The sequence below is a fragment of the Leptonychotes weddellii genome, chromosome 12 (assembly GCF_054177405.1).
Source record: "Leptonychotes weddellii isolate Sample4059 chromosome 12, ASM5417740v2, whole genome shotgun sequence".
Taxonomy (NCBI): Eukaryota; Metazoa; Chordata; class Mammalia; order Carnivora; family Phocidae; genus Leptonychotes; species Leptonychotes weddellii.
The window spans coordinates 7,373,819-7,401,563 of record NC_138380.1 but is presented as its reverse complement, the minus strand read 5'-3'; the positions used below and the strand labels follow the sequence as shown (position 1 = coordinate 7,401,563).

At 41.1% G+C, this 27,745-nt stretch overlaps 1 protein-coding gene across 1 annotated transcript in view; it reads left to right on the top strand.

The window, feature by feature from the left end:
* CNTNAP2 (contactin associated protein 2) overlaps nucleotides 1-27,745 on the top strand; it is a 1,739,191-nt gene that overhangs the window by 1,080,162 nt on the left and 631,284 nt on the right. The window contains exon 12 of the mRNA XM_081799929.1: nucleotides 26,913-27,032. Within this exon, the coding sequence (XP_081656055.1) occupies nucleotides 26,913-27,032 (120 nt within the window). The remainder of the gene's footprint in view (nucleotides 1-26,912; nucleotides 27,033-27,745) is intronic.

Sequence of the window (27,745 nt, the reverse complement as noted above, 5' to 3'; positions counted from 1 at the left end):
AAAAAAATTAACTTTGAAATACTAAAGAATCATGGTAAAAAAGCCATGGATTCTCTGTGCAGTATTCCTCTAGCACTGGAGTTCTGCCGTTCTCATTGATTGGTAAACTTGGTCTTGGCTGGTGGTTCTTGCTGATCTTCTGGGGGAGGGGCCTGTTGCCGTGGTTCCCAAATGTCTTTGCCAGAGGCGGAATTGCCCCACCCTTGCCGGTCCGTGCTAAGTAATCTCCTCGGGTTTGCTCTCGGGAGCTTTTGTTCCCTGCAAGCTTTCCGTACAGCTTTGGAGGCGGAGAGTGAAAATGGCGGCCTCCCAATCTTCTCTGCCCCGGAGGAGCCAAGAATTCGGGGTCCCGCTCCTCAGTGTGCCCCTAGAGAAAAGCAGTCGTCACTCCCGTCTCCCCGGTCTCTGGCCACACTCCGTGGTCACCCGGCCTGTGACCGAGGGTTTCTATCTCTGGCACCCGACCCTGTGTGGAGTCTCCAAACCCAGCAGATCCCTGCGGTGTGCTCCCATGCCTCTCCTCCCGGGGGAAGAAGGGGAGTCTCCCCGGATCTGCCGCTTGTTGGGTCCCTGCTGGAGGAGCAGTGGCCCGACTGTGCCACGGATCATGGTTTATGGCAACCCTGACCTAAGAGCCCGCGCCTCGGCTCCGTCTCTGCAGCCGGCTTCCCCCGCTCCGATACCTGGGAGCTCTGCCTCACTCAGGCACTCCCGGTCTTCCTGTGACCCCGAGGGTCCTGAGACCACACTGTCCCACGAGGGTTCCACACCCCGCTTAGCCACTGGAGCGACGTCCCTCAGCAGAGCAGACTTCTAAAAGTTCCGATTTTGTGCTCTGCGGCTCTATCACTTGCCAGAAGCGGCCGACGGAGGCCCCCTCCCCCGCTGTCTATCCTCCCAAATATCACCTTGGATTCACTTCTCCGCACGTCCTACCTTCCAGAAAGTGGTCACTTTTCTGTTCAGACAGTTGTTGCTATTCTTTTCTTCGATCTCCTGTTGAGTTGTAGGTGTTCAGAATGGTTTGATCCCTAGCCAGCTGAATTCCTGGGACCAAACGAAATCCAGGTCTCCTACTCCTCTGCCGTCTTGCTCCGCCCACCAGGAAGTGACTTTTTTTTATAGTTTTGGTTCTTCCCAAAACAGTTCCCAAAATGAGGACTTGGCTGGAGGCAGTTGATTGGGAGGTTGTCCTGGAAAGCTCAGGTGAAGGAGTAGAAATAATGAGACAAGGACGGGAGATGGACAGTAGAAGGCATGTGGGGAAGTGAGTGCTAGCGTCAGTGGGAGCTCGTTCCTCCTGGGGGTCTCCGAGAAACCTTTTGGTTCATGGGGATGTTGTGGCATCGATTCACTGATTCTGACCCCCCACTAGTTCAGGGTGGACTGTGAGAATATCAGCTCTTGCACACTTCCTGGTTGCACCTGGACGTGGCTGAGCAGCCTCCCTTCGAGCCCAGAAAGGTCTATGGAGGGGCAGATGTTTGAGGTGGGAAGCTGTCATTGTACTCAAAGTGAAACCACAACCTCAGCTGCAGCTGAACTCAGTGTATGTGGAGGGGACAAAGGAAATATAAAGTTAGGTTTCCTCATTTATAGGCATTATGGCCATAATGCAAACTCTATCAGTCTTGGTTTTGGTTGCCACTAACCTATCATTCTTTGTGCTTTGGCCATTCTGAGTGGCTTTCTAAGGATGCAGGTGTGAATCCTGATGTACAAGGGCAGAGAAGAGCCCAGGAAGAATCTGGAATGCTAAAGACTCTAATTCGTTCTCTAATTTGGCTCAGTGTGCCAGCTCCTCATTCTCACTCACAGTCTCTCCTAGACACACACACACACACACACACACACACACACACACCATTCTTGTGCCTCGTCAAAGGAAGACTAAGATCTATCTTTTCATATCAATTCTATATTCCTGGTGAAGGGACCCAGAATGACCCTCAGGAATGGGGGAGAGTAGACCTAGGATGTGTAAATCCCATAAGAATGGGCATGGGGGAGAGCTGGAGAATGCAGTCCAGATGTAAATCCCCTATAATACCAATCAGAGCAGATCAGTATTCTACCAAATAAGCCAATATAGGCATAACTTGTGGACTTTTTTTTTTTTAATGACACACTGGATGAGTCTCCAACATACCATATAATGCAGTAACTGTCTGGAAGCTATGAGATGAGCAGAAGAACAGAGCCAGGTCATAGGTCTGAAACTGCCTTTTAGAATAGGAAGTGAAGTAAGGTGTAAGAAAGTTATGCTAGTCTTAAAATGGAAAAGAGCTGTGTCCATTTTAGAAGCAAACAGTGTAGAAAAATGTGAGTATTATGAGCATCTTCTATATTTACATATGTTACTGTCATTTATTTTGGCTTTTTGAAGTGAACCCCAGCACATCAGCACAGTCCCTCCCTCCCTTCATCCCTTTCTTCTTTCCTCCCATTGTTCATTCGTTCATTCATTCGTATGACCATAGGCGGGCAGTGTGCCATACATGCTGAATGAGCAGATCACTGAATAAGAGACAAGGTTTCTCTTGGATATGACGATGAGGCTACAGTATAATACTGTGGCTTTTTCCTAGAACTGTTCCCATCACAGCCTATTCCCTGAGCAGAGTAACAGTGGTTTTTAAATCAGGCTATTATGGTGATATTGCCAACTTTTCTCAAAGCAAAAGCTAGGGAATCAAGGGAGTCAGGGTTTAATAAAATAAAAGCAAAGTGTATTTGTATATTTTTCTTGTGTGAGGGCTACAGGTTTCCATAAAATAAAAATTTAATGCCTGGGCAGTTTTATCATTACAGATTTCAAGGAGGACATAAGTTTACCTGCTGTCTATGGAGCACAAAATGATGCATGCTGGATAAAAAGTTTTTCTCAGACTATTTCCATAATGTCCCATTATGTTGCTGAACATGGGAAAATTATGCCCGTCGCTGGGAAATTGTAGAACTCACCCAGTGGTGGCAAGGCCCTCGTCTGGTAAGAGTGTAGCTGTCCCCATGCCGATCCGTGTTAACCTACATACTCAAGCAGGGGCCAGAAGCGCATTCAGAATATTCAAGGCATGATTCTTGGCAGTGGGGATGTTGGTGACATGGCAGTGGTGGCAATAATCACTCCTTGCTTTTGTGTTAAGTACTGGGATTTCTTTTTTTTTTTTTAAAGATTTTATTTATTTATATGAGAGAGAGAGAGAGACACAGTGAGAGAGGGTTGATTGGTTTACAAATGAGTATTTTCCAAGTCATTTTTAAGCATTAAGAGATTTTATTTCTTATCATTAAAGAAATAATTATGGGAAATCGTGTTTACTACTTCTAAAATTGTATCTCTATATAAAATTATACATATGCATATATGCTTATATAGAAGTTATATGTTTATATATATATGATCATATAAAAACTTTTCTTTTTTTTTTTTTTTAAGATTTTTATTTATTTATTTGACAGAGAGAGAGGGAACACAAGCAGGGGGAGTGGGAGAGGGAGAAGCAGGCTTCCCGCTGAGCAGGGAGCCCGATGCGGGGCTCGATCCCAGGACCCCAGGACCATGACCCGAGCCGAAGGCAGACGCTTAACCGGCTGAGCCACCCAGGTGCCCCAAGTACTGGGATTTCTAAAGCAGTTTCTCAGACACTGTCTCATTTGCTTCTCATAAGAAAGAACCTCAGGAGACAAAAAGTTATCACTCACAAGTGGTATGTCCCAGGTCACACGGACTACAGTGACAGAGCCAGGGTGGAATTCAGTTTGCTGGGGGATATTGCGCTTTGTGACATGAGAGAGAAGCGTGAGCTGAAGGGATATACATTCGTTGCACACATACTTTAGTGATGCAAAAATGAGAGAAAAGTAAGGTGTTTATAACATTGATTTAAATTTTTTTTAATTATTTATTTATTTATTTTAGAGAGAGCGTGGGCATGCAAACAGGGGGAGGGGCAGAGTGAGAGAATCTTAAACAGACTCCATGTTAAGCATGGAGCCTGATGCAGGGCTTGATCCCATGGCCCTGAGGTCATGATCTGAGCCGTGACTAAGAGTTGGACGCTCAAACGACTGAGCCACCCAGGTGCCCCTTGAATTAAATCTTTTTTTTTTTAAGATTTTATTTATTTATTTGACAGACAGAGAGACAGTGAGAGAGGGAACACAAGCAGGGGAAGGGGCAGATGGAAAGGGAGAAGCAGACTCCCCGCTGAGCAGGGAGCCCGACACAGCCTGTGGACACGACTATGCAATCAGCATTAACTATTAATACTAGTTTAACTAAAACTAGCGTAAGTAGCTTTATAGCCTTTCATTTTTATTATCATTTACAGCTGAAGAAATGGAGGTTCAGGGACCCTAATAGCACAGCTGTTATGATAGCCAACCATTCAGGGGTTCAAAGAGATCAGTGTTCCTTAACTTCCCAGCTTGTAGATACAATTCCCTGCCAGCAGAGAGGCTCAACATGAGTTTTAGGCCTCGTGTAGGGCAGGGGTCCTCAATCAGGGACATCTGACAGTATCTGGAGGCACTCGTGGTTGTCACATTTGAGGAGGGGTTGCTGCTGGCATAGTGGGTAGACACCAGCGATGCTGATAAACCTCCTACAAAACACAGGACAGCCCCCATGACAAAGAATTTTCCAACCCAAATGTCAAGGGGTGCCGAGGTTGAAAGACCCTGATATGAGCTTATAAAACTGGGAAATAATGGAAATTTTTACTTAAATCAGTTGGTCTGTCACCATTTAGAATTTTATTTGTTGAAAAGGTAGAGCGCAATTTCAGCTGGCTCAGGCCTCCTTAGGGTACAAAGGAATGAGCCAGGAGTTCTCTTTCAAAGAACAGAAATAGAGCAGTCAGAAAATTCTGAATGCCTGAGGGATTTTGAGGCTGATGGTTTTGTAAAGTGACTGACACCTTTGACAGTTCCCTACTGAATTATTAAAACCCGAGTCTTTGGCAGGTATGCAAAACCTATGGATTTCATAAAAATTAGACCTTTATTTCAAAGATAAGACTTACAAAGTTGAAAGTGCAGACAAGTTGCTTCCAGGTGAAGAAAGAGCTAGGAATCAAAATTTCAAAGGGCAGTGATAACAAGTGATAATTCACTCTGACACTCAGAGCCAAGGTGAAGTGTGTTTGTGATAGGAGTTTCACTCTGTTATCCTCGCCCTGAAATACCTCGTGTGAGCCTCTTCATGATTCCTTCTGCTGCTTTTCTTTCCCTTACACAAAAGTGGATTTTCACAGATGTGAGCCTCTTCATGATTCCTTCTGCTGCTTTTCTTTCCCTTACACAAAAGTGGATTTTCACAGATTTCAGGCACAGAGACCTTGAACAATGATGCCCCCTTGGTTACATAAACCCCATGGCATCAGCCACTCTCAGGGGGCACTGCAAGCCCAGGGCCTCTCTGTCCCCACAGGCCAGTCCCACCTCTTAGCACCTTGTCCAAACATCTAGCACTGAGTAAGTATGCAGCGGGGTGTTGAATACTGACCCATAGCTCAGTGAAGACCCACTGACAACAGATGACCAGAGCTGTGTGAAAATCAAGCAGTTAAAAAAAAAAGTAGTAGAAGTTAAAAGTCACAGTGGAAAAAATGTTGATGGCTGGAAACTAGAGCTGGAAGTCTGAGCTCCAGTCTCGAGTACCTGGCAGTCAGCATGCCGCTGGCCACCACTGGGTTTTCATGTCCTCACCTGTAATATCTGGAGCTGCACAGGATAATCTGGGAGACGAAGGGTCCCTTCGGTTTTAATATACTATCATTTCTAAAGGGCAGAAGAAAGAAAAAAAAATTCCTCAAATTAGGATAACTGCTGGGAAATTATTATTCAGTTTCTTGGGTGGTCCTGCTTGTGGATAAATAAAGGGTTTATACTTTCCCTAAAGCTCTAATCTTGGTGTGTAATGGAGGTAACTTTTTTTTTTTTTTTAGAATATCTGAGTGGGCTTTGGCCCCTTGTGTCTCTGCAGGACTTTCTCCTCAGTTATCCCAAAGCTTCTATGGGCGGGGGACAGGAGAAGAGCACTGAGATAGGAATGCAGATAGAACAGGTTGATAATATTCACCCTCTATCCGCAAAAATAGGCTTTCTCAATAGGCAGTATATTGTAGGAGGCTTAAAGACAGGCCTTGCCAAGAGAAAAAAGGATTCTCTAACTTTCTTTATCATCCCGTTTATTATATCAGAAGGCCGTTCCAGTAGCCTTGGTGATAGCATTTCACACAAAGGAGGATCTAACCAGACAGGAAGAGAAGAGGGAGGTCCCCACACATTCATCTCACTAGGGGAAGGGACAGGTATCTGAGAATCTGAGCATTTCTATGACTCAACCAGGCATGAACTGGGCTACCTGAGATAACTTTTTTAATTATTACATTTGATTACGTTTTACAAGATAACAACTAAAATATCATGTTTCTTTTCTGAGCATTTTAAAAATCAGTTCCTTCTTTGAAATTTCTTTCCAGTTTATTATTCATCCACCTAAATTCATACATATTTTTATTTATTTGCTCATTTATCAAATATTTATTGAGCATCTGCCATGCACAGGGTCCTGGGAATTCAGCAGTGAGTAAATACAGATAATGTCCCTGCCCTTAGGGAGCTTACTTTCTAGTTGGAGAAAAAACAAAATCGACAGTAATACATAATTCTAACCCACAGTAGGAAGAAAGCCTAAGAGGATGCCACTTCCTGGTCTTTGTGTTCATGCTCTTCCAAGACTATGGTCTCTGAATGCCTCTGTACGCAAATCCTCTGCCAGTACATTGAAGGGCCTAAGCTCCCACCCAATCCAGTCACTTCCTTTTTCAAGACCCACAGTGGCCCCTATAGCCTGCTGCTCCCTCCCAGGTCCGGGCACTGGCCTCCAACTGCCCGTAACCTGTTCCCACAGATGAGGGCTCCCCTCCCACCAAGTCATTCCTTCTAAAGTCCAGTAAAAGTCCAGGTCTCATCCACACGTCCAGGAATACACACCCTCTCCCCTTTCCTTCCTGTCTTTCCAAATCCAAGCCTTTTCAGTAAGATCCAGCCAGGTTCCTGTGTGCCTTGTTCCATTAAAACCTAGCCAGCCCACACAGATAGCTCCTTCTTCGATCTTCCACAACTCCTGGCCAGGACTTTGGATCGTAGACTCCCAAACTTGGAAGAACATGCTGGTCCTCCAGTCCAGCCTTGACCCCCATATAGGAAACAGTTATACCTTCTTAATAGGTGGCATCAGACCTCTACACTCTCTACCAGTCTTCTTCAAATAAGTAAAAAATATATATACACATACCCACAATGGTGAATTAAATTATTTTAATTATTCTGTCACTTAAGCATTAACAAGCAAAAAGCTATTGATGAATTTTTGTGCTTTATGGCTCTTATAAAATCATAAAAGAAAAACTTTATAAACCCAATGAAAAAACTAATTAATTCAAAGTGATCAACATTAATTTATTGTGACACAATGTTTCACCAAAGCAAATATCTATTCTCAATGTAAATGTGTTACTACTATCAAACAGGTTCTCCCCAAAATGCCATGATGTGACCTATGATAGACCACTTCTGCCATTTTTTTTAACAAGCCTATAAAAGTTCCCATAGCTTTGCACTAAAGAAATCTCCAATGCAGACACAGTGTAGGCATGACCTAATTATAGAGTGGTGGTCTGGATCAGGTAGGGTTTTCATTCAATTACAGATAAAAATTAAACACTTTAAACATTTTCACAGAAACATATATAACTCCTGTAATATATTTTCAGCTTTCCAGGGGTCCATAAATCCATGTTATATAGTTTTGGACTGACTTAGTTTAGGCTTTGACTCTGCAAATAGATTCTATGTAAAATGCGCTGACAGGAAGGACTGATTTTAACATTTATTCTCTTTTCCTCATAGTACCTAACATTGCATGTAGCATGCTAGATGCTAATAAAAGCTTTCTTAAATATAGATTTTTTTCTATTTCTTTCATTATTTTTTCTGATATGAATTTCAAGAAGTTTATTCACAGACCTCTCTATAAATCTCCCAGGAAAGCAAGTTAGTGATGATTCTTTGATTCTGATTTTCTGGACAAATACGTACATAAGCTCTGTTAGATATTTCAATAGACAACTCCTCAAGATGATGAAAGCCAAATTTAAGACAACAGAGACTGAACAATGATCAGTGTAAGAAAATCAAAATCAAGGTAGCCTAAAGGTCAAGCAGTGGTTTAAGGATACCGAGTAAAATGTGGTTGTTGACCAGTGAAAATTTCCTGGTTGCTGACAACGATTTGAAGGACATATCTTTTTCAGACTGTTTCCAACTGTCCCCTACAGTGTTAGTAGCTCTGTTATTAAGTCAGTAAAAAACTAATTGTGTTTCTATCTTTGAAATTTTTTTAGAGACATTTGTATTTTGATGCTTCCAGGGGGAAAACTGAGTAAAAACAAATTCTGTAATTCTCAGCTGAAATGCCTGATATCATCTTATGCCAGTTCTCCCCCCCCCCGCCTTGATATTTTAACTCTTTTTCCTACTTTCCTATTCATCAACGAAAGGCTTTAAAGTTAATGGAAGGAATGCATTTTTCTTCTTCCCTAGTTATCCTCTGTAAATATCAGTCTTCCTTCCCAGTTGGTGAATTGATAATAGACAATGACAAACAAAGATGGCTCATGAATCTATTTTCTTCCATGTCTTGGTAATCTCCACAGGCTTCCTCTACTCTCCCACAACTCTCAGCCTGACACTGGGTTTTCAGTGTGCTGAGGCCCTCACAACTTGGCCCTCTGTGGCTTAGCAGCAGTTTGCTTGGAGGAGCCACTCACCTGTAAGTATCCCCCTTGATCTGTGTGCCGTGGTGCCTGAAACTTACCAGCAGTGAGCAACAGTACTTTGCCTTCCAAACACAGCTTTTCAAGAAAGGCCCAAAGAAAATTGTCTGGCCAGTCACATCACGATGTGAATTAACTTGTCAGATCACTTCTCTCTCTGGCAAATACTCAAGAACTGAGTGAAGAGCTAATTAGAGATTTATTGGTGGTGAGTGGAGCTAATCTGGAAGAAGGAAAGAATTATTTTGGAGGAAAATACACCAACTGTGGAGGAGTGCCCTGGGGTGGTATTAGGGGGCAATTGGAGGTAATTGAGAAGGACTTTACAGGTTACTTAGGGTTAGCCCTGCTTACAAGTAACTGATATTCAAAGCACTTAAGAGCTCCTTATGTTTTAATGAGGGTTAAATCTTAAGTTAATTTCAAAGAATCATACAACTAAATTAAAAATAGGCTGTATCATGAGAAAGAAGTATTTGGCTTTTTCTGGGTATCCAAAAGGAAGAATTAGGATCTGTGGTTGTAAATTATAGGGATCTAATTTCAGCTCAGTGTAAGAACTTTGGAACAGTTAAAACTCTTTAAAACTATTCTGTTTTCTTCAGAAAACAGCTTCTATTGAGCTGTCGCTCAATAGAACTCTTCTATAGAGGTGAATGATGCCAACTTTGGCCTTACTGTTGATCTTAGGCTACCCAGGATGTATCTTCTATTTAAGAATGGTTACAAATTTAGGTCTGAATTATAAGTGAATGTGTTCTTTAATTACTTCAAAGAATATGTGTGTGTACACATACACACACACACACATACATACATCAAAAAATATAAGTTAGGTGCGCCTGGGTGGCTCAGTCAGTTAAGCATCTGCCTTCACCTCAGGTCATGATCTAAGAGTCCTGGGATGGAGCCCAGTGTCGGGCTCACTGCTCAGTAGGGGCCTACTTCTCCCTCTCCCTTTGCCCCTCCCCTCCACTCATGCTTTCTCTCTCTCTCTCTCTTTCTCAAATAAATAAACAAAATCTTTTTTTAAAAATGTAAGCTAACTTCTCATCCTAGTAGTGTTCTACATATTTTTTTCATTTGCAGAATAATGGTCCTTGGGAAGATAAAAGGTGACATAATCATAGCTAGTACTTATAAAGAACTCAGTAAGTACAAGACTGTGTTCACAAAACTCTCCAGGGAGTTGTGTTACCATGTGCCCCATTCTGCAGATCAGGGAGCTGAGCCACCATGGGTGAAATGTTGCATTCTGGCTTACAGAGTGCATAAACTGGGGAGCCAGCCAAGTGTCATACTGTTGTGGTGTCAGAGTCCAGGACTAACAATGGCACTGCCACTTGCCAGTGCCCCACTAGGATAATCTCGGAATATCCCGGGGTAGCTTAACAAATTTGAGATTCTGGAATGCTGACCTGTACTGCATTTTACCCCCTGTAACATAAATCTCAACATTTGTGCAGACCGGGAAAGTAAATAATGTCAGAACAGCCTTAAAGGCCAACTACAGTTGCTTTATAACTCCAGTGTAGTGACAATATCAACTTCCAGCTGCAGTCAAGTAGAGATGAGGATCGTTACACCAAGTCAAAACTTGTTTTTCTTTGCATAGTACTGATCATGTTTATTTTTTTAAATATTTTATTTATTTATTTGACAGAGAGAGAGACAGCAAGAGAGGGAACACAAGCAGGGGGAGTGGGAGAGGGAGAAGCAGGCTTCCCGTGGAGCAGGAAGCCTGATGTGGGGCTCGATCCCAGGACCCTGGGACCATGACCTGAGCCGAAGGCAGACCCTTAACGACTGAGCCACACAGGTGCCCCAGCACTGATCATGTTTAAAGGACAAATTATAAGCCACAGAATTACAGAGTTTTAGAGCAGGAGGTGGTTTCAGGGATTGGTCATCCCTCCATTCTCATTACAGAGGTGAGGATACTGATCTCCCCTGAGAGGATCTTATCTCAAATCCATGCCATGGCTTCATAGCTGATCTTCCTGCCTCCACCGTTGGCTTTCTTGTGTCCAGTCTTCCTATCATAGCCAAACGGAACTTTTCATACGGTTGGATCATTGCACCCGGTTTTCTTTAAACCCCTTCAAATACTCCTCATTACTCTAAGCCTAAGTTCAAGTCCTTAAGTTAAAGCACCAGGCTTTTTTTTTTTTGAAACCTGGTCTCTGATTGTCTGTAGTCTCAACTGCTCCTGCTCGCTGACCTTGAACTCCAGACTCCAGTCACTACCCAATGGTGGTAGAATCGACGGTCTGGCCTCTGAGGCTTTGCACATCCAACTCCTTTGCTTTTGTAGCCCTTTCCCTGGCCTCCTCTGGCTATCTTCACTTTATCCTCCAGAACACAACTTCATCGTTCCTAAAGGAAGATGACTCTAACCTAGAGGTCACGTTTGTTTTGTTTCATTTTTCAAACACCCAATGTAAACAAGCCTGCCAGTATTGCTTCCCAACCCATAACGTATTCAGAGTAATCGTATTTGAGTGTGTCTGGACAAGAAGTGCGATGAGATTTTGCAGCATGGCATCCCCAGTCATAACACAGTAAGGATTCATAGCTGATAAAAAGGGAAACCAACAAGTCAATGAAACAAAGTTTGCTGGGATCATTTCCTGAGAGTATCGTGTTGTTACAACATAATCCAATGATTGATGTACCTAATCATGAAAACTGAGTCAGCAAGAAATGGCAATTATATTTAATGTAGTATGATTAAGGAGGCAGAAAACTGCAATAACTTTCAGAACGATTTTCACTGAAAATGTTTAAAATAAAATGAGTTTTCATGCTTAAAGGAATGAAAATAGTTCATCAGTTCATTTCTGTTAAAGATCCAATTATGTTTGAGTTTGTATCAGATAGAGGCAGTGTGATAACAGATAGTCAGGAGATGTAAATTCTGGTCTAGTAATTGATACTGAGTCAGTGGGTGACTTTGGATAAGCAAGACATCTGATACCTTTGACTCTTACAGGTAGCGTAATACAGTGGCTAAGAATAGACGCCATGGGCTTAAATTCAATCCTGGCTTCAGGACTTTGAAGCTATGTAGTCTTTAATTATTTCAATTTCTCTAAACCTCAGTTTTTTTGTTTGTAAAATGAAAAGAATAATACATACCTCATAGGAGTACTATGAAAAACTGATGGCGCATTGCGTGACTCAGCAAAGGATATGACGTATGATAACAGCTCAAGTAGCTGCTGTTGTTATAATTATGATAATTATTTACAATGAGGGAAATAGATTAGATGCCTCCAAGGTCTTCTCAAGCTTTGAAATTCTGTGGTTCTATGAACAGCTCATTCCCAAATGATGTCAGATAAATGAGGTTTCACTGTATATTGGGCAAGAAATCAATATGGCCAATTTTCAGTTGTGCACAGTAAGGTAAGGTGAGCAGAGCATGAATTATTCAGAACTTTGGTTACACTCAATATATTTCTATTTGATCTTGGAATGCATAGAACTTTTTAAAAGAATATTTTCCATCCTTCTTATATTGTGTTTAGTGATTAAAATGAGTTTGGCCTTTCTGTGGTTGCCAAGGGAAAAGAGATGGAAAAACGCTAGGTACTGTGTATATGGTATCTTACTTAATCACTCGCCATTTAAATGAAATCATCCAGCAACTGAGTGGATGACAGAAAAATCAAGCGGGATAATACAGTTGTAGCCATAATAATGGGCATGCCTATGATGGAGAGCCAGCTTCATGAATTTCAGGGGGTTCTTCAGAATTTCAGGGGGCTCAGGTCCATATGGGGTTTTAAACCCCAAGAGTGAAAAACAACTATCAGGTGTTTTTCCCCTGGATATCTTAATTTTCAAAATGGCCTTAGCACAGAAGTGATGTCTAATAGAATTCCCTGGCACAGTGGCTACAGCCCAATGCTCTAAGAGCCTAATTATCAAAACTCATTTATCAGTAAGAATGCTTCCCCACCTACCATATACTTTATCATTTAAAGGAGATAGGTATCTTTTTTCCTTCCTCCTCCTCCTTCTTCTCTCCTCCTCCTTCTTCCTCTTCCTCCTCTTCTTCTTCTTCTTTTTCTTCTTCTTCTTCTTCTTCTTCTTCTTCTTCTCCTTCTTCTCCTTCTCCTTCTCCTCCTCCTCCTCCTCCTCTTCTTCTCCTTCTCCTTCTCCTTCTTCTCCTCCACCTTCTCCTCCTCCTCCTCCTCCTTCTTCTTCAATTAACAGTCTGTTCAGTGAGACATTTAAACTCTTCAGAGGTAAAAAGCCCCACGAAGAGCAGACAGGACGCCAAGAGTCCAGGCTGGACAGCAGAAGTGTCACAACCTGGGCCAGAGCACTTGTTGGAGTCCAGGCTTACACTCGCCAACAAGCTGTGTGACTCTGGTAAATTACTAAATCTCTCTGAGCCTTAGTTTCTTCTGTTGTAAACTGGGAATTCACTCTGAAGCTGGTAGAGCTCAGGCTTCAGAGCCGTCACTGGTGTAGGGTGGGTTCACATCTGTTCACACAAAGCAGACAAAGTATCTTAGTTGCAAGGAGCCCAGTCTCTTCTTATTCCAACTGTCCTCCCTTGGCGCAGCCTCCAGCATTTTTGGTGTCTGGCTGAGGGGAAGTGAAGTTGGGGATACAGTAGTTTGGGGTTTAGTGACTATACTATATATGCAACCATTTCTGTAGATTATTAAGTTTTTGCTGGCATCCTGGTCTAGGAATGACTTACAAGTGCACTCCCACAGCCCATTTTCATAACTACATTCTCATTTGTATTCAAATATTCTTTTTTCTTAAAGAAAACCTGTAAAATGTATTGACTTCAGGCCCTGGAAATCCTGGATCTGCCTCTGAGGATAAGGATACCTATCTTGTACCATTGTTATAAAGATCAATATAGAAGCTTTTCCCCATTTTTGTTCTTGCTCTTCTTTTTCCTTCTCTTTCTTTTCTAAAATCATATAATAATGATAAGGATGATCTAATCCAGGGTTTTTGAGGGTTTTTCCCCCAAGACATTTTCCCTCCTCAAATAAAGTCATAGGTGAAATCTTGACACATAAAATACAGTAGTAATTGACAGGATTTGTATGAAGCTTAAATCCTCACTGTTTAGGGACTAGTCCTCTCTTTTTTTATATAAGTCTCCAAAGAACCACTGTGAGCCTCAGGATTACATGGGACCCAGTTTGAAAACATGTGATTTAACTCCCTCCTTTCTTTTTATCATAGAAAATAACTCCAGAGACACTACACAAACTCCCTTCTTCCCATTCTGTGTTCAGCCCACCATATCTGTCTTCTTTTTCAGCTTTATGACAATAAATAGAATAATGATAATTATCACTTCAAGTTTAGATGTAAAGCTTACTGGGATCAAAGACTTCTATGTAAAAAATTAAACATTGAGGGGCGCCTGGGTGGCTCAGTTGGTTAAGCGACTGCCTTCGGCTCAGGTCATGATCCTGGAGTCCCGGGATCGAGTCCCGCGTTGGGCTCCCTGCTCGGCAGGGAGTCTGCTTCTCTCTCTGACCCTCCCCACTCTCATGCTCTCTATCTCATTCTCTCTCTCAAATAAATAAATAAAATCTATAAAAAAAAATTAAACATTGAAAATCCTGGGAAAAAAACTGACTATAATCCAGAATGGATTCATTATTATCCTATTTCTATTCATTTTCTCCTCTAATTTTAAAAGAAATTAAAGATTAAAACATCTGCCAGGTCCTTAAAGCTCTCCTGGGCCCTAAGCACTATCTGTGCCTTCTGAGCCTCATGACATCAGCACTGACTCCTCACCCAGAAGTCTGTCTACTGCGAATCGGGTGAACTTCAGTGATACTCCCTGCAGTATGGCCAGAGTCACAAAACCTAGAAACAAAGCGAAGACCTTCAACAGGCAATGTTGAATAAATTGGGTTGTACATTGTATGATCCCACCTTAGTAAAATAATCAAAGCCAAGAAGACATGTCTTTGAGTGTGTGACTCGTCTGTTATCTTGCAGCCTCACAAACCTCCCTAAAACTCAGTGGCTTCAAACAAGAATTTTATCTGCCCATGATAACAGTTAGCAGCATGGGATAGGTTCTGTTGGACATTCCTTTTGCTGGTCCCACCAGGGGTAATTCAAGCAGGTGCAACCAAATGGCAGCTCACCTGGGGCTGGTCTGTGCCAGCCTTACTCACAAGTCTCATAGTTAATCCTTCTCTCGGTGGGGCCATGTGTCTCCAGTGAGCTAGCTCAGGTTTCTTCCCATGGAATCAGAAGCATTCTCAAGGGCGAGAGACGATAGCCCAAATGGCCAACAATGCTATAGACCTAAGCTCATGTCATGTTTGCTAATGTCTCCTTTAACCAAAGCAAGTCACATGATCAGATCCAGAATCATTTCGGGGGCAGGGGACAATGCAAGAGCATGAAGGGAGGGAAGTATGACTCACTGGGGGACACAGTCAATCTATTTCATTTTCAAGTTTCAGTACTCATATTTTTCAGTAGTTTATTTTCTCATTGAATTCCCACAGCTTCATTTGGCATTTAAAATCAGTCATACTGCCTCGTTCATTAAATTAGATAAACAATAGTAAAACATTTTTTAGCTGTAAAGTAGTGTAAAATATAGTTATGTTTTTATTTGAATTGCAAGGACAATTTTACTCAATGACTGAAGTTTGCAAAAGAATTAGTACTTTCTAATCAGAGCCAGATTTGTTTTTTTGTTGTTGTTGTTTTTTGTTAAACTGAGTCTTGTTTAGCTAAAAACAGTTGGAGAATTTCACACTCCATAGTTTTTCCTCAGCACACATACACACCCAGATATTAATTTTAAAAATCTGCTCTTCCTTCAGGAGACTCTACTTTAGTAAAACACACCCTCTTTTCCAAACTATCTTCCAACAATAAGAACAAAATACACCTTTTTCTTGAGAATAATGATAAGAGTATAAACAGTAAAAGTAGTAAATATAAATATGAAAAATAGTAAAAAATATAATGATGAGATTAGTATAAGCAATTCAGCATAGCTTAAGAGCAGAGATTCTGTAGCTAGAATTCCTGTGTCTCAGTCCTGACTCTGCCTTTCTTTAGGTAAAAAGTCTTGGAATAGTGAACTAATCCTTCTGTGCAGATGGCAGGGACAGAGCACTGAGGACAAGCCTCAGAGAATAGCTCTCTCTAAAGGCCAGGAAAAGAAAAACGACAGTGCAGGACAGTAAAGGAGTGGTCAACAGGTCAGAGAGACAAGTGTGAGGACACAGAAAGGTGGAGAAGAATAAGTTTCCGTGAGGGGATGGGATGGTCAACAGTGACCAAGTGTACTGAAATCACAGAGAAGGAGAACTTCGTCAAAGTCAGCATAGTGATCAGCGGCATTCTCGAAAGGGAGGCAGAAGTGATAACTTTCTGACTTGAGGAGGTTCAGGTGTAAGTGCTGAAAAAGAGAAGTTCCCTTAGGTTGGATTGATAAAACAGGAGTAGAGGGCAGCATGCATATTCCCCCCACTCCCATTACCCAAGGTAGAGGAGACAGGTGCTAATTAACAAAGAAGATGGAGCTAATGGGAAAAAAAGAGAAGGAAAATCGAGGAAATAATTCTCTTAAAGTGTCAGAAGACTGGCATGAAGTAACATGGCATTGGAAAGGAGTAGTAAAGAAGGGTCCTTCTCTCCTCTTCCTGGCAAACTCCTCCTCATCCTTTAAGACTCAGCTCCAAGTGACTTCACAAATGAAGCCTTACCAGACTGTCCTAAGTTGTCCAATCCCTTATCTAAAGTGTTTGGGTACTTTGTTTATATCTTTTTTTTTTTTAAATAACATGCATCCAGTTATATAGTATTTTATTTCTCCACACATCGATGCCATACATTAGACAGCAAATTCCTCAGAGCCAGGATCTATGATTCATTCATTTTACTTATTTCTAGTATAAGGCATAGCACCAGATCTAGTACTACTAATGTAAAAATTAATTAATTAATTAGCAATGGGAAAGGGAAAAGGACCTGTGTAGGTTCCACTGAAGGAGTAAATACAGTTGTTAACACATTTGGATCAATGTTCTTAGTCTCATTATTGGGACAGAGTGAAAATGAGAGTGATAAGGTTAGAGATGAGAATAGAGGATTGAGTAGATGGAGCAAGAGATAACCATAGCCAGTGTCTATGAGATCTAAGCTAGTGATCAATAGGGTTGTTGAGCTTTGCTGTAGAGACCTATTAAAATGAGAAAGCATGAGTTTGTAGCACACGCCTACTTGGTTTTATAGATTTTTGCCCCTCATCTTAGTCTTCTGTAACCTAAAAGCAATAATGAAGAAAATACTAGTAGAGCTTCTCCAGACTGAGTCATGAAAAAACAGTCAATTTTATGTTTTGTGGAGTGAAGGTCAGAGAGTATCAAGTATGGACATTAATATCACCAAGGAATATGGCAGTCATGATGATATAGAGACAAAGAGTTGTGGTTTTGTGACCAGCATTGCCAAGTTTGGGATTATTGTTTTCTTTAAAGTAGTGCTTTGGAGCTAAAACCAAGAATGAGAAGACTCAAACAAAAGGCAGAAATGGGGTGGATGTGGGTAAGAGAGTAGAAAGGAAAAAATAAATGTAGATTTTACTTTGATCTCCAAAATTTTCTTGAAGGACTTGTCAAGTAAAGAAATATAAGCTATTGGTTTATTAACAAGAAATCAAAACTTTTTTCTTTTTTTTCCCTTCTAAATTACCCTTTTCCCTTGAGACTTGGACAGGTGAAAGAATCCATTAGAGGATGATAATGAGTAACATCTCATACAGAAATTGCAGTCATGGAAAGATCATGACATAATATTAGCATGCAGAATATCTGTTTTTAAACCCACACTCTACCACCACCATTTGCTCTGCGCCAATTATGAGACAATAGCTCCTCCGGGATATAATGTAGTTTACTCAGGGCATTCATTCAAACTAAAAAAAAAAAAAAAAAACTCCGAAGAGACAGAGAACATGTGAGGTTAATATTCACGTGTTACTGAGGACCTAGGTATTGTGCAGCTTACATTGTGCTAATTAAAAATAATTGCATGGGGGCGCCTGGGTGGCTCAGTTGGTTAAGCAACTGCCTTCGGCTCAGGTCATGATCCTGGAGTCCCAGGATCGAGTCCCGCATCGGGCTCCCTGCTCAGCGAGGAGCCTGCTTCTCCCTCTGACCCTCCCCCCTCTCATGTACTCTCTCTCATTCTCGCTCTCTCAAATAAATAAATAAATCTTTAAAAATAATAATAATAATTGCATGGTCTTAGAATTAGGGAGCTTTTACGGGGCGGGGAGGTCTCAAGGCCACTGCTGCCCCTCTGGATTTCCAGCTTGGTTGTGCACAAATAGTTACCTTTACAGGAATAATGAGATTCTGGGAAAACTAGGTTCTCCAACCAAATTCATTAGAGCCTGATTGAGATCAGAAAATCAGTTTTAATGAGAAATATCTCATTCCAGTAGATGAACTTATTTTTGAAAGACACATTAAGATCAGAAAGTGACTTAGTGATTATAAGGCATCAGCATAAGGAGGGTCCCAGAGATCATCCTGTTCTGAATGTCACCAATTCACATATGCCCCAGGCCCCTTTCAAGGGCTAAGAACAGCTATTTATCATTTTGTGGTACATCCACATTTCCATTAAAAGACTTTATTAAGTGAAGAGTAGGGTCTCCAGTAAACCAAACTCCCTTGTTAGCATCCTGTTCTTGATCTGTAGTAAGTATATGGTCCCTCTGCTATAAGAGAGCAGGAAAGTGAGGACATTCATAACTATCAATACCCAAAATGTCATGTTACAGCATTTACTAGCAAATGAGCTATAAAATTATTTTATGCCTCTTTTCAGTTTTATATCAAATCATTAGAAGTGAACTTTTCCCTTTCTGGGCAATCGGGAAAAGACTACTTACGATGTTCCAAAGATAACCTTTATGTACATGTTCATTTTTGACTTGTGATTAATTTTCTAACATGTTTCATCCTTGGCCACTTCTAGAGATCCATCTGCTTTAGAAGGTAATAACAGGAAGGATATATGCCAGCTATACTTACACACCTATCTCAAATTACGAAGTGTAGAAAGGGTCAAGGAGAGCCTTCCTCAGCTCATCAGCATCAGCAAAGCTCTGGAGAACTGTTGCTTTGTACTATTCAGAGCACCCAGAATAAGACCTTACACATATGAGCCAAAAATAATTGTTTTATCTGGAAGATATTTCTCTCTTAAAATTAAAGTAGTGAAACATGGTGGAGAGACCTCCACATCATCTCTAAGTTGGAAAAACTCCAACTTGGCCAAGTCACTTGGCACCTATGTGTCTGTATTGGTTTCCCAGGACTGCTGTAACAAAGAACCACAAACAAGGTGGCTTACCAGAAATGTATGGCCTTACAGTTTCAGAGGCTGGAAATCCAAAATCAAGGTATCTGCAGGGTTGATTCCTTCTGAGGCCTGTAAGGGAGAATCCGTTCCATACTTCTCTAATAGCTTCTTTCTGGTGGCCTCAGATGTTCTTTCACTTGCGGTTGACATTCTTCCTGTGTCTTTATATTGTCTTCCCTTGTAGGTATCTGTTTCTGTGTCCAAATGGCCCCTTTCTGTAAGTCAAGTTGGATTAGGCCTACTGTAGTGATCTCATCTCAACTTAATTATCTTTAACACCTTATTTCCAAATAAGGTCACCATCCCAGGTACTGGGGACTAGAACTTCAACATCTTTTGTGGGGGATATATTTAAACCCATAGCAACATCCTTTTTAAATCACCAGTGTTTATGTGAAAATAGAAGTCATGGTATGGAATCACCAATCTGTGCTTTCTTCTCCATTCCCAGGTACCTTAGTGTTTTAATCACGTGTGTGTATGTCTTAACCACTACTTAGCATGGTATTCAAGATCTTATTGTCATAAATGGAAGATAATATTATACACTTAAGAGCTGTGGAAAGTTCTTAAAGGGGAAATCTTAATATATTTAATAACAAAATACATTTATACATCAAAAACTACATATTCAAAGCTATAAGAAAAACAGGGAAGACAAATATGAAAGAACACAGATTTTAGTCATTTATAGTATAGCCAGTATAAATTAATAGAAAAATGATGACAATAAATGGGCATGACTCATAACTGTATGCCCCACAAAAGACTTGAAAGATCTCTCCAATGTGCATTTGAAAATACATTTTCCAAATATTAATAAAAAATACAAATAAAGTAATGGAAAGTGATTTTCTTTTTTTGCCATATAAGAAACTGTTTTTTCTTTTTGTTTTATTTTAAATCAGAGTCTAGCCAGGGCTGGTGAAGTTGCATTCACAGGCAAAGTTGTTGCTTTTAGATTCTCAAGAATCTAAGATTGACCATCAGAATTTAGAGCTCACTTCATGGTGGCATAGAGGTAGTAATGAGTACCTGACAACGGCTCATAGAATATGGCCATTGTGTATTCTGGATTGTGTGCAGTTACATTAACTTTTCACACCATTGAAGGAGGTCTACACGGAGGTAAGAAGAGGGGCCTGGCATTCAAAAGGAGAACGAAATACAGGCTCACCCAAATTTGCTCCTGGAGGCAAGAAAACAAGGTGTTATCTTTTTCTTTTATATTATTTGCTCCTTTTCCAAAATTCATCAAAAAGTGTAAGTTCTTTTGATAATTAGAAATATCCACATTTTTTTAAAAAAATGAATCTATCTCACACATCCTAACAAAAACTCCCTCACAAATTTAGCGATCTCCACCAATTTTTATTCTATTTTGGCTTTTATGTTCAAATTCCTACAATGATGTGGTCACCACCCAATTCCACTAAATAGTTCCTTTCCCTATAATTTGGTTCTATAAATACCACTGCCCTGAAATATTTAAAAAGTCACTCAAATCGGCTCCCTAAATGTATTGCCATTTTGTTGTTGTTGTATTCTGGCCCTCTTTCTGTTCGCATATTTTGCAGCAATTCAGACTCCTGAGAGTGCTTCTCCTTGGGTGGAGTTCCTCCTTTATATTCTGTCCCCGCGCTGACCGTTCCTTAACTGTGCTTCCTCTCCCAGAACATGAAACCGGTTGCACAGCTTGGCTCTTCAACCTTTGGCTTGCCCCTCTGCCTGTGAGTTGGCCATCCTTCTGATGTCTCATGCCACATCTGCACATGAGCAGGGGGAGCGTTTTTCCTCATCCTTGGTTGGGGCTGGGGGGGCAGAGCATGCACGTGTTGTTTGGTGTTCTACTGATGGTTGTAAGCCCAGGGCCATATGGATTTTTAAAGTTCAGTACCAACCTTTGACTTTATGCCTCCATTTTTTATTATTCTGCTTAATACTTCTTTTGTTAACAATACTAGGAACACATTTGATGCTTAATAACGTCTGTTCATTAAGTAGCGCAGTCCAATTTTTATATAGTTGTGATAAGCAGAATAATGCCCCCCCAGTTGTCCTTGCCCTCATCTGTGGAACCTGTAAATATGTTACCATCTATGGCGAAGGGACTTTATGATCAAGTGAGGGCCCGTCACATGAGAGTATCCTGGATGATCTGGGTGGTGATCATCGGGCTCCTTAAAACAGAGCAAGAGATGTGACAGGGAAATCAGGGAATCGGAACAATGGAGTGTGGGCTCCTTAAAACACGTGATCATAGGGCTCCTTAAAACAGAGCAAGAGATGTGACAGGGAAATCAGGGAATCGGAACAATGGAGTGTGGGAAGGACTGGCTTCGAAGATGGAGACATGGCACAAGGACAATGAGCAGGGAATGAGGTGGAGTCTAGAAGCTGAGCCAGGTGAGCAAATGGATTTTTGCCCAGAGTGTTCAGAAGGAGCACAGCCCTACAGACACCTTGAATTTAGCCCAGTGAAACCCACCTCAAACTTCTAACCTCCAGAACTCTAAAGTAATAAGTTCGTGTTGTTTCGGTGCATAAGGCTTGGTTATTTACAGGAGCCATGTGAACCTAACACAGTGGTCCTTTGTCATTTTCCCTTGTACCTAGTGTGATGTCACACAGACGACACTCATCATTTAATGAAAATGAAGAACAGACTTAGGATTCCCCATCTTCTGGAGTTTTACATGCTATGAAATTCAGTCTGATGTGTTCAATAGTAGTATTTCTGAACATCTGAGATTTATTTACGATTATGTACAATAATACGAGACCTTTTATTTGGTACTAGAAGTCTCAGCAGAGAAAAATTACTTTTCCAATAAATCAATGAACTTGATGAGTCTGTTTATTTCCCCATCAGCCCAATTGCCTCTCTGTTCTTCAGCAGGGGACTAGCAAAATTCCGTCACCGATGATGGCTCGCACACTTCTTCACTGGCTGCCGCCTTAGCCCTTGGGCACTGTCATCTCCTCAGGTTTAATGCACACAAATTGTGCAAGCCAGCTAGGCCTCCCTCCACTGGGGCCAGAGCTAACTGGCTGAGGCATGCAGGGGAAATGTTTCGGTTAGCTCATTCTCTGCATTAAAATGTCAATATACTCAATGCTTTTTAGTTTACAAAGTGCGTGTGATTTCATTTAATCATCATGATAACTTAGTTGAAGGAGATAGTGTTGCCTTCGCTTCACAGCTAAGAAAACGAAAAGTTAAGGGGAGTTTCCACGTTGTAAATGACAGAAAGGAGATTTGAATGAAAAATCTTAATTCCTTACTCAGTGATAAAACTAATGCAATTTCATTATATCCAGGTGACTTGCCATTTTACCTCCTTGCCATTATTCCAGATCTGTATTTCTCAAGTGTATTTTTAATCGTAACATAACTTATGCACATTATAAAGTAATATGGAAAACACAGAAAAGTACGACGTTTTAAATCATCCATAATCTTACTGCTCAAAGATAACCACTGTTACTGTGTGGGTGCATTCATCCAAGTATATTTCTTTTCGCGTGTATTTTTATTTAGGGTTTTGTATCCCAATCCCTTTTCGTTACTTTGAGTGAAGTGAAGTGGCAGTCTGGCCTTATTTTATTTAAAATTTCACTCTATTGCCTTTTGGTGTCCTACCTTTTTCCTACTTATATCTAAATATAAATAATTAGCCCGCCCTTCCGGAGTTAACTTTGTTCCAGGATTGGATCTGTGCCTCTCAAACCACAGTCAGGACCAGCAACTGCAGCATCACTTGGGAGCTTTTTAGAACTGCACATTCTCTTGGGCACCTGGGTGGCTCAGTCGGTTAAGCGACTGCCTTCGGCTCAGGTCATGATCCTGGAGTCCCGGGATCAAGTCCCGCATCGGGCTCCCAGCTCGGCAGGGAGTCTGCTTCTCCCTCTGACCCTCCTCCCTCTCATGTTCTCTGTCTCTCATTCTCTCTCTCTCAAATAAATAAATAAAATCTTTAAAAAAAAAAAAAAAAAGAACTGCACATTCTCTGCTGAATCAGAATCTTTGGGTGAGGCCCAGGAATCTTAACAAGCTTGTCTTAACAAGCTCTCCAGGTGGTTTTCGCACATGATACCGTTTGGACTGAAATACTTGGGTTCCCATTTGTGTTGATGAGGCAAAAGCAGCGAGTAGGCCTGTCATGGGTGAAAGTCAAGCAGAATAACTGTCCCACTTTGAAGAAAAAAAAGGAGAGCTTCTTGTATACCCAGATCTCCCTCGTCTACAAGCCGTCAGCCCTTGCTCTTAGTCAATTACTTGAGTCAAGGTCTGTAGCCCTCTCTAGGATGTTTATATGCTTGCTTAGACGTGCAGGAGTTACCTGCACTTCTTATCATCAGATCATGCTTTCATCAGTTCTGACGGGCTCTCCTTAAACACCTACCATGTTTGGGGCACCTGGGTGGCACCTTCTGTTAAGCGTCAGACCCTTGGTTTCAGCTCAGGTCGTGATCATGGGATCCTGAGTTAGGGTCCTGAGCTTGGGCCTCACGTCAGGCTCCCTGCTCAGTGTGGAGTTTGCTTAAAGACCCTTGCTGTCTCTCCATCTTGCCTCCCCTCCCTGTGCTCTCTTTCTCTCTCAAATAAATAAATCTTAAAAAAAAATCTACCATGTTAGATTATATGGAGTAGAAAAGAAAAATAGATATTCTAGACCCTCCCCTCAAGATAACTCACAGTCTTGTTAGGAAATAAAATTTTCATGTATGAAATTCAATCAACAACAGTCAATCAAATCCTCAACTGACTATAATCGGGTATTAAGTACATGAGAGGAGCAGTGAGTGCCCCGGACTGTACAGAAAGATGAGTATATTGACTAGGGACCGTCTCTTTAAGAAAGGAGGACTGTGAGACGGACCTAATTAATAATTACTACATTAATCATAAAAATTCCACCTATTAAATGTTTACCATGTCCCAGATACAGTAGTTTAGCAATGAATGTTGTTATGTCCTCCAGTTCTCATTACTACATTGTAAATACCTGATACCTATTCTCCAGACAAGGCTAAAGGAGATGAGGCAACTTTGCCAGTGTTATATAATAGTACTTTGTGGAGTCAGAATTTCACCCCAAGTCTGTTGGATTACAGAACCCTGTTTCTTAGCACTCCTGCCTTAATAGTTAACTCTGGTAGAGAAGGTTAATAGATTAAGAGGTTTGTAGTGTATTGCAGATAAAGGTGACCCCAGAAAAGGGGCCTGACCAGTGTGCAAGTTTATGTGGACAAGTAACCCAAACCAGGAAACATCTGTTAGGATTATGGAAGGTCTTGTATGCATAGATGGTGATCTGGGATATAATATCATGGATACTGAAAAATCATTACATATTTTTTAACATAATGAAAGTAATGTTTTAGGACTAGACTAACATTGGCTGAAAAGCATAATTTGGTGAGAAGTGAAGAGGTGTTTTTTTTTTTTAAAGATTTTATTTATTTATTTGAGAGAGAGAATGAGATAGAGAGCATGAGAGGGGGGAGGGTCAGAGGGAGAAGGGTCAGAGGGAGAAGCAGACTCCCTGCTGAGCAGGGAGCCCGATGCGGGCCTCGATCCCAGGACTCCAGGATCATGACCTTAGCCAAAGGCAGTCGCTTAACCAACTGAGCCACCCAGGCGCCCAAGTGAAGAGGTATTTGAATAGGAGAGCCAATTCATAGTATGATTGTGGTAAACCAGATACTGGATAATAAGGAAAATGGGGTGTTTGCAGGGGGGAAAGAGAATGATTAATGATTAAATATTTTAAAAAGAAAAATGAAAGCTTTTAAAGGCAGATTGCCCAAAGGGACTAAAAGGAAAACTTTAGAATTTTAACTTGACATTCTGGATCATTTTGAGCTACACACAAAAATTGCAATTATCTGGAGAGAGGTTGCAAAAAATTAGTAGGGCGGTTAGAAATTGTGAGTTAAGGTCATTCTGTACTCTTTCTTCCTAACTACCTACACCCACCTGGTCTCCATCCCCAGTTGATTTTAAAAACACGTGAATCAGTCCCATCTACTTCATCCTTCCTCATACTCTCATATGGAAATAGTCATCCTTCACCTGGCCTATCGCAATGACAGCCTGTGTGTGCTCATGAATTTCTGAATCACTTCCCTAAAATCTATTGTTTTTCTATAGGAGTTTTCTTTCTAAAACCTACATTTAATTATAGCATCTTCCTGCTTAGAGTTTAAAAATCTTCCCCCCTGCCCTTTATTGCAGTATATTACTTGGCATAGCATTCAGAATTGGAGCAGCCATAGCTTATTATCCAAATAAGAGACTTGGGAGATTGAAATCGGGCATATTAATCATCACACTTGGACGAAAGACACGTGAGCTCTGCCTAGCTTTCCATCTGCATCCCCTTCCAGAGCACCTTATGCATGAGTAATACCAAAATAATTAGTGAACAAACCCTACTGGTCCTTTATCTGTGGTGCTCACATCTGTATTTGCGTTGCCTAATCCCCGGCTCAGCACATCGTAGGTACTCAGTATTTGCAGAAGGAAGGAAGGGAGGAAAAGAGGATTAAGTAAAACAAAGAATTTGAGAATTGTTTTAGCCTCGTATGTTGTTGTTGACATGAAATTGAATTTGAGGTCTAACCTCTTTGGAGAGAGAGGAAGCCATGGGCAGCCAAATGGAGACACAGAGAACATGGAAGCGGAAGGTGGAAAAGAGAGGTCCCAGAATCTGACCTGCCGTTAATGAACCACAGATTGCAGTGTGAATTCCAATGCTGTTTACCAAAAGACTAGATTGTGTGTGCATCCGATGATAGCTCTTTACCAGAAATAGTTCTTGGTTTTGTAAAGTGGATCTTTCAAAGTTATCATAAATATCACTGTGGAGCTGTTTTTAAAAGTCTTCCCAGTAGTATTCTAGAAGTTGTAACAGAGGAGATATGCAAATGTCCATTTTGTACTTCGGAAACCAGATGCAGTCTCTGTGAGAAAAGAGAATGTGTCAGGAGCATGGGGACAAATAGAAAAAGAATGGAAAAGAACCTATAATTTAATTACATTGATGGCAGCCTTCTACACAAACTAGATGGGATGTAATTAAAATACCTGTAACAAAATGAAGCAGGGACATTCTTTCCTTTTTCCTAAATAAAGGAAGATTAGAAATCTCATGCTGTTTGAGGGAAATGTATAATATCTATGCAAAAAAAAGGGGGGGGGATGCTTGTGTGTATGTGTGTGTGTGTGTGTGTGTGAGAGAGAGAGAGAGAGAGAGATTTTTCTCTTAGTTGATAGCCCAACAAAACAGCCAATACTTATGTCCTTTCAAAATAAAGTCCCTTACAATAAGGAGATGGTATCTATAAATAACTACAGATTAAATGTTACTTCAATGATCTAAGCCCTATTGCAACAAACATTACATATATTTTACAATGTATTGATAGTTTTAGACCTTTCCCCAACTATAAAGCCATAGCAGGAATTTGTTCTCTTTGTTAGGTCGGAAATACTTAAAGAGTAAGAACCAAATCATGAATTTCAATGTAGAGAAAAAGAACACTCACTCTAACAGGAGGATATACTGCTCAGCAGCGCTGGCCAGTAGTGGATGTGGCTGGGGCACCCATCTGGGGAGCCATTTGCTCTGCACTGTGCTCATGTAGGCTGTTCTGTTCTAGCGATCTATGAGCCTTCCTGTGAAGCATACAAACACCTGGGCCAGACGTCAAATTACTACTGGATAGATCCTGATGGCAGTGGACCTCTGGGGCCTCTGAAAGTCTACTGCAACATGACAGGTAACTATGCCATATTTATGTTTCATGGACATTTCTTTTCTCTATGTTGAACATGAACAGTACCACTCAAGTTTCTTCTGCACCATGTTCTTCTCACAACATGTAATAAGCTAAATATTGTTGGATTTGTTCAGGAAAATGGTGAAATGTATTTCTGAAGCAATAAAATCTTCTAACCTGTTCTTTTTAAAGTCTACCTTCTGACTTGAACATTTTAAAATATGAATATGTAGGGGAAAAACCCAGAAAGTGAAATTGAGGGGGAAGTCCACAGAAAGAGCTGTGGCCCACAGAGCAGCCTCCACCAGTAACCTAGACTGAAGAACTTAGTATCACTGCTCGACTGTCCATGCTGCCCATGTCAGGGGAAGCTTCTGGACCCCTCCGGATCTTCCCCGGGCCCTGTAGTTAACAGAAGGAGGCTTTCTTTCTTTCTTTTTTTTTTTTTAAATTTTTTATTGTTATGTTAATCACCATACATTACATCATTAGTTTTTGATGTAGTGTTCCATAATTCATTGTTCGTGCATAACACCCAGTGCTCCATGCAGAACGTGCCCTCTTTAATACCCATCACCAGGCTAACCCATCCTCCCACCCCCCTCCCCTCTAGAACCCTCAGTTTGTTTTTCAGAGTCCATCGTGTCTCATGGTTCGTCTCCCCCTCCGATTTCCCCCCTTTCATTCTTCCCCTCCTGCTATCTTCTTTTTTT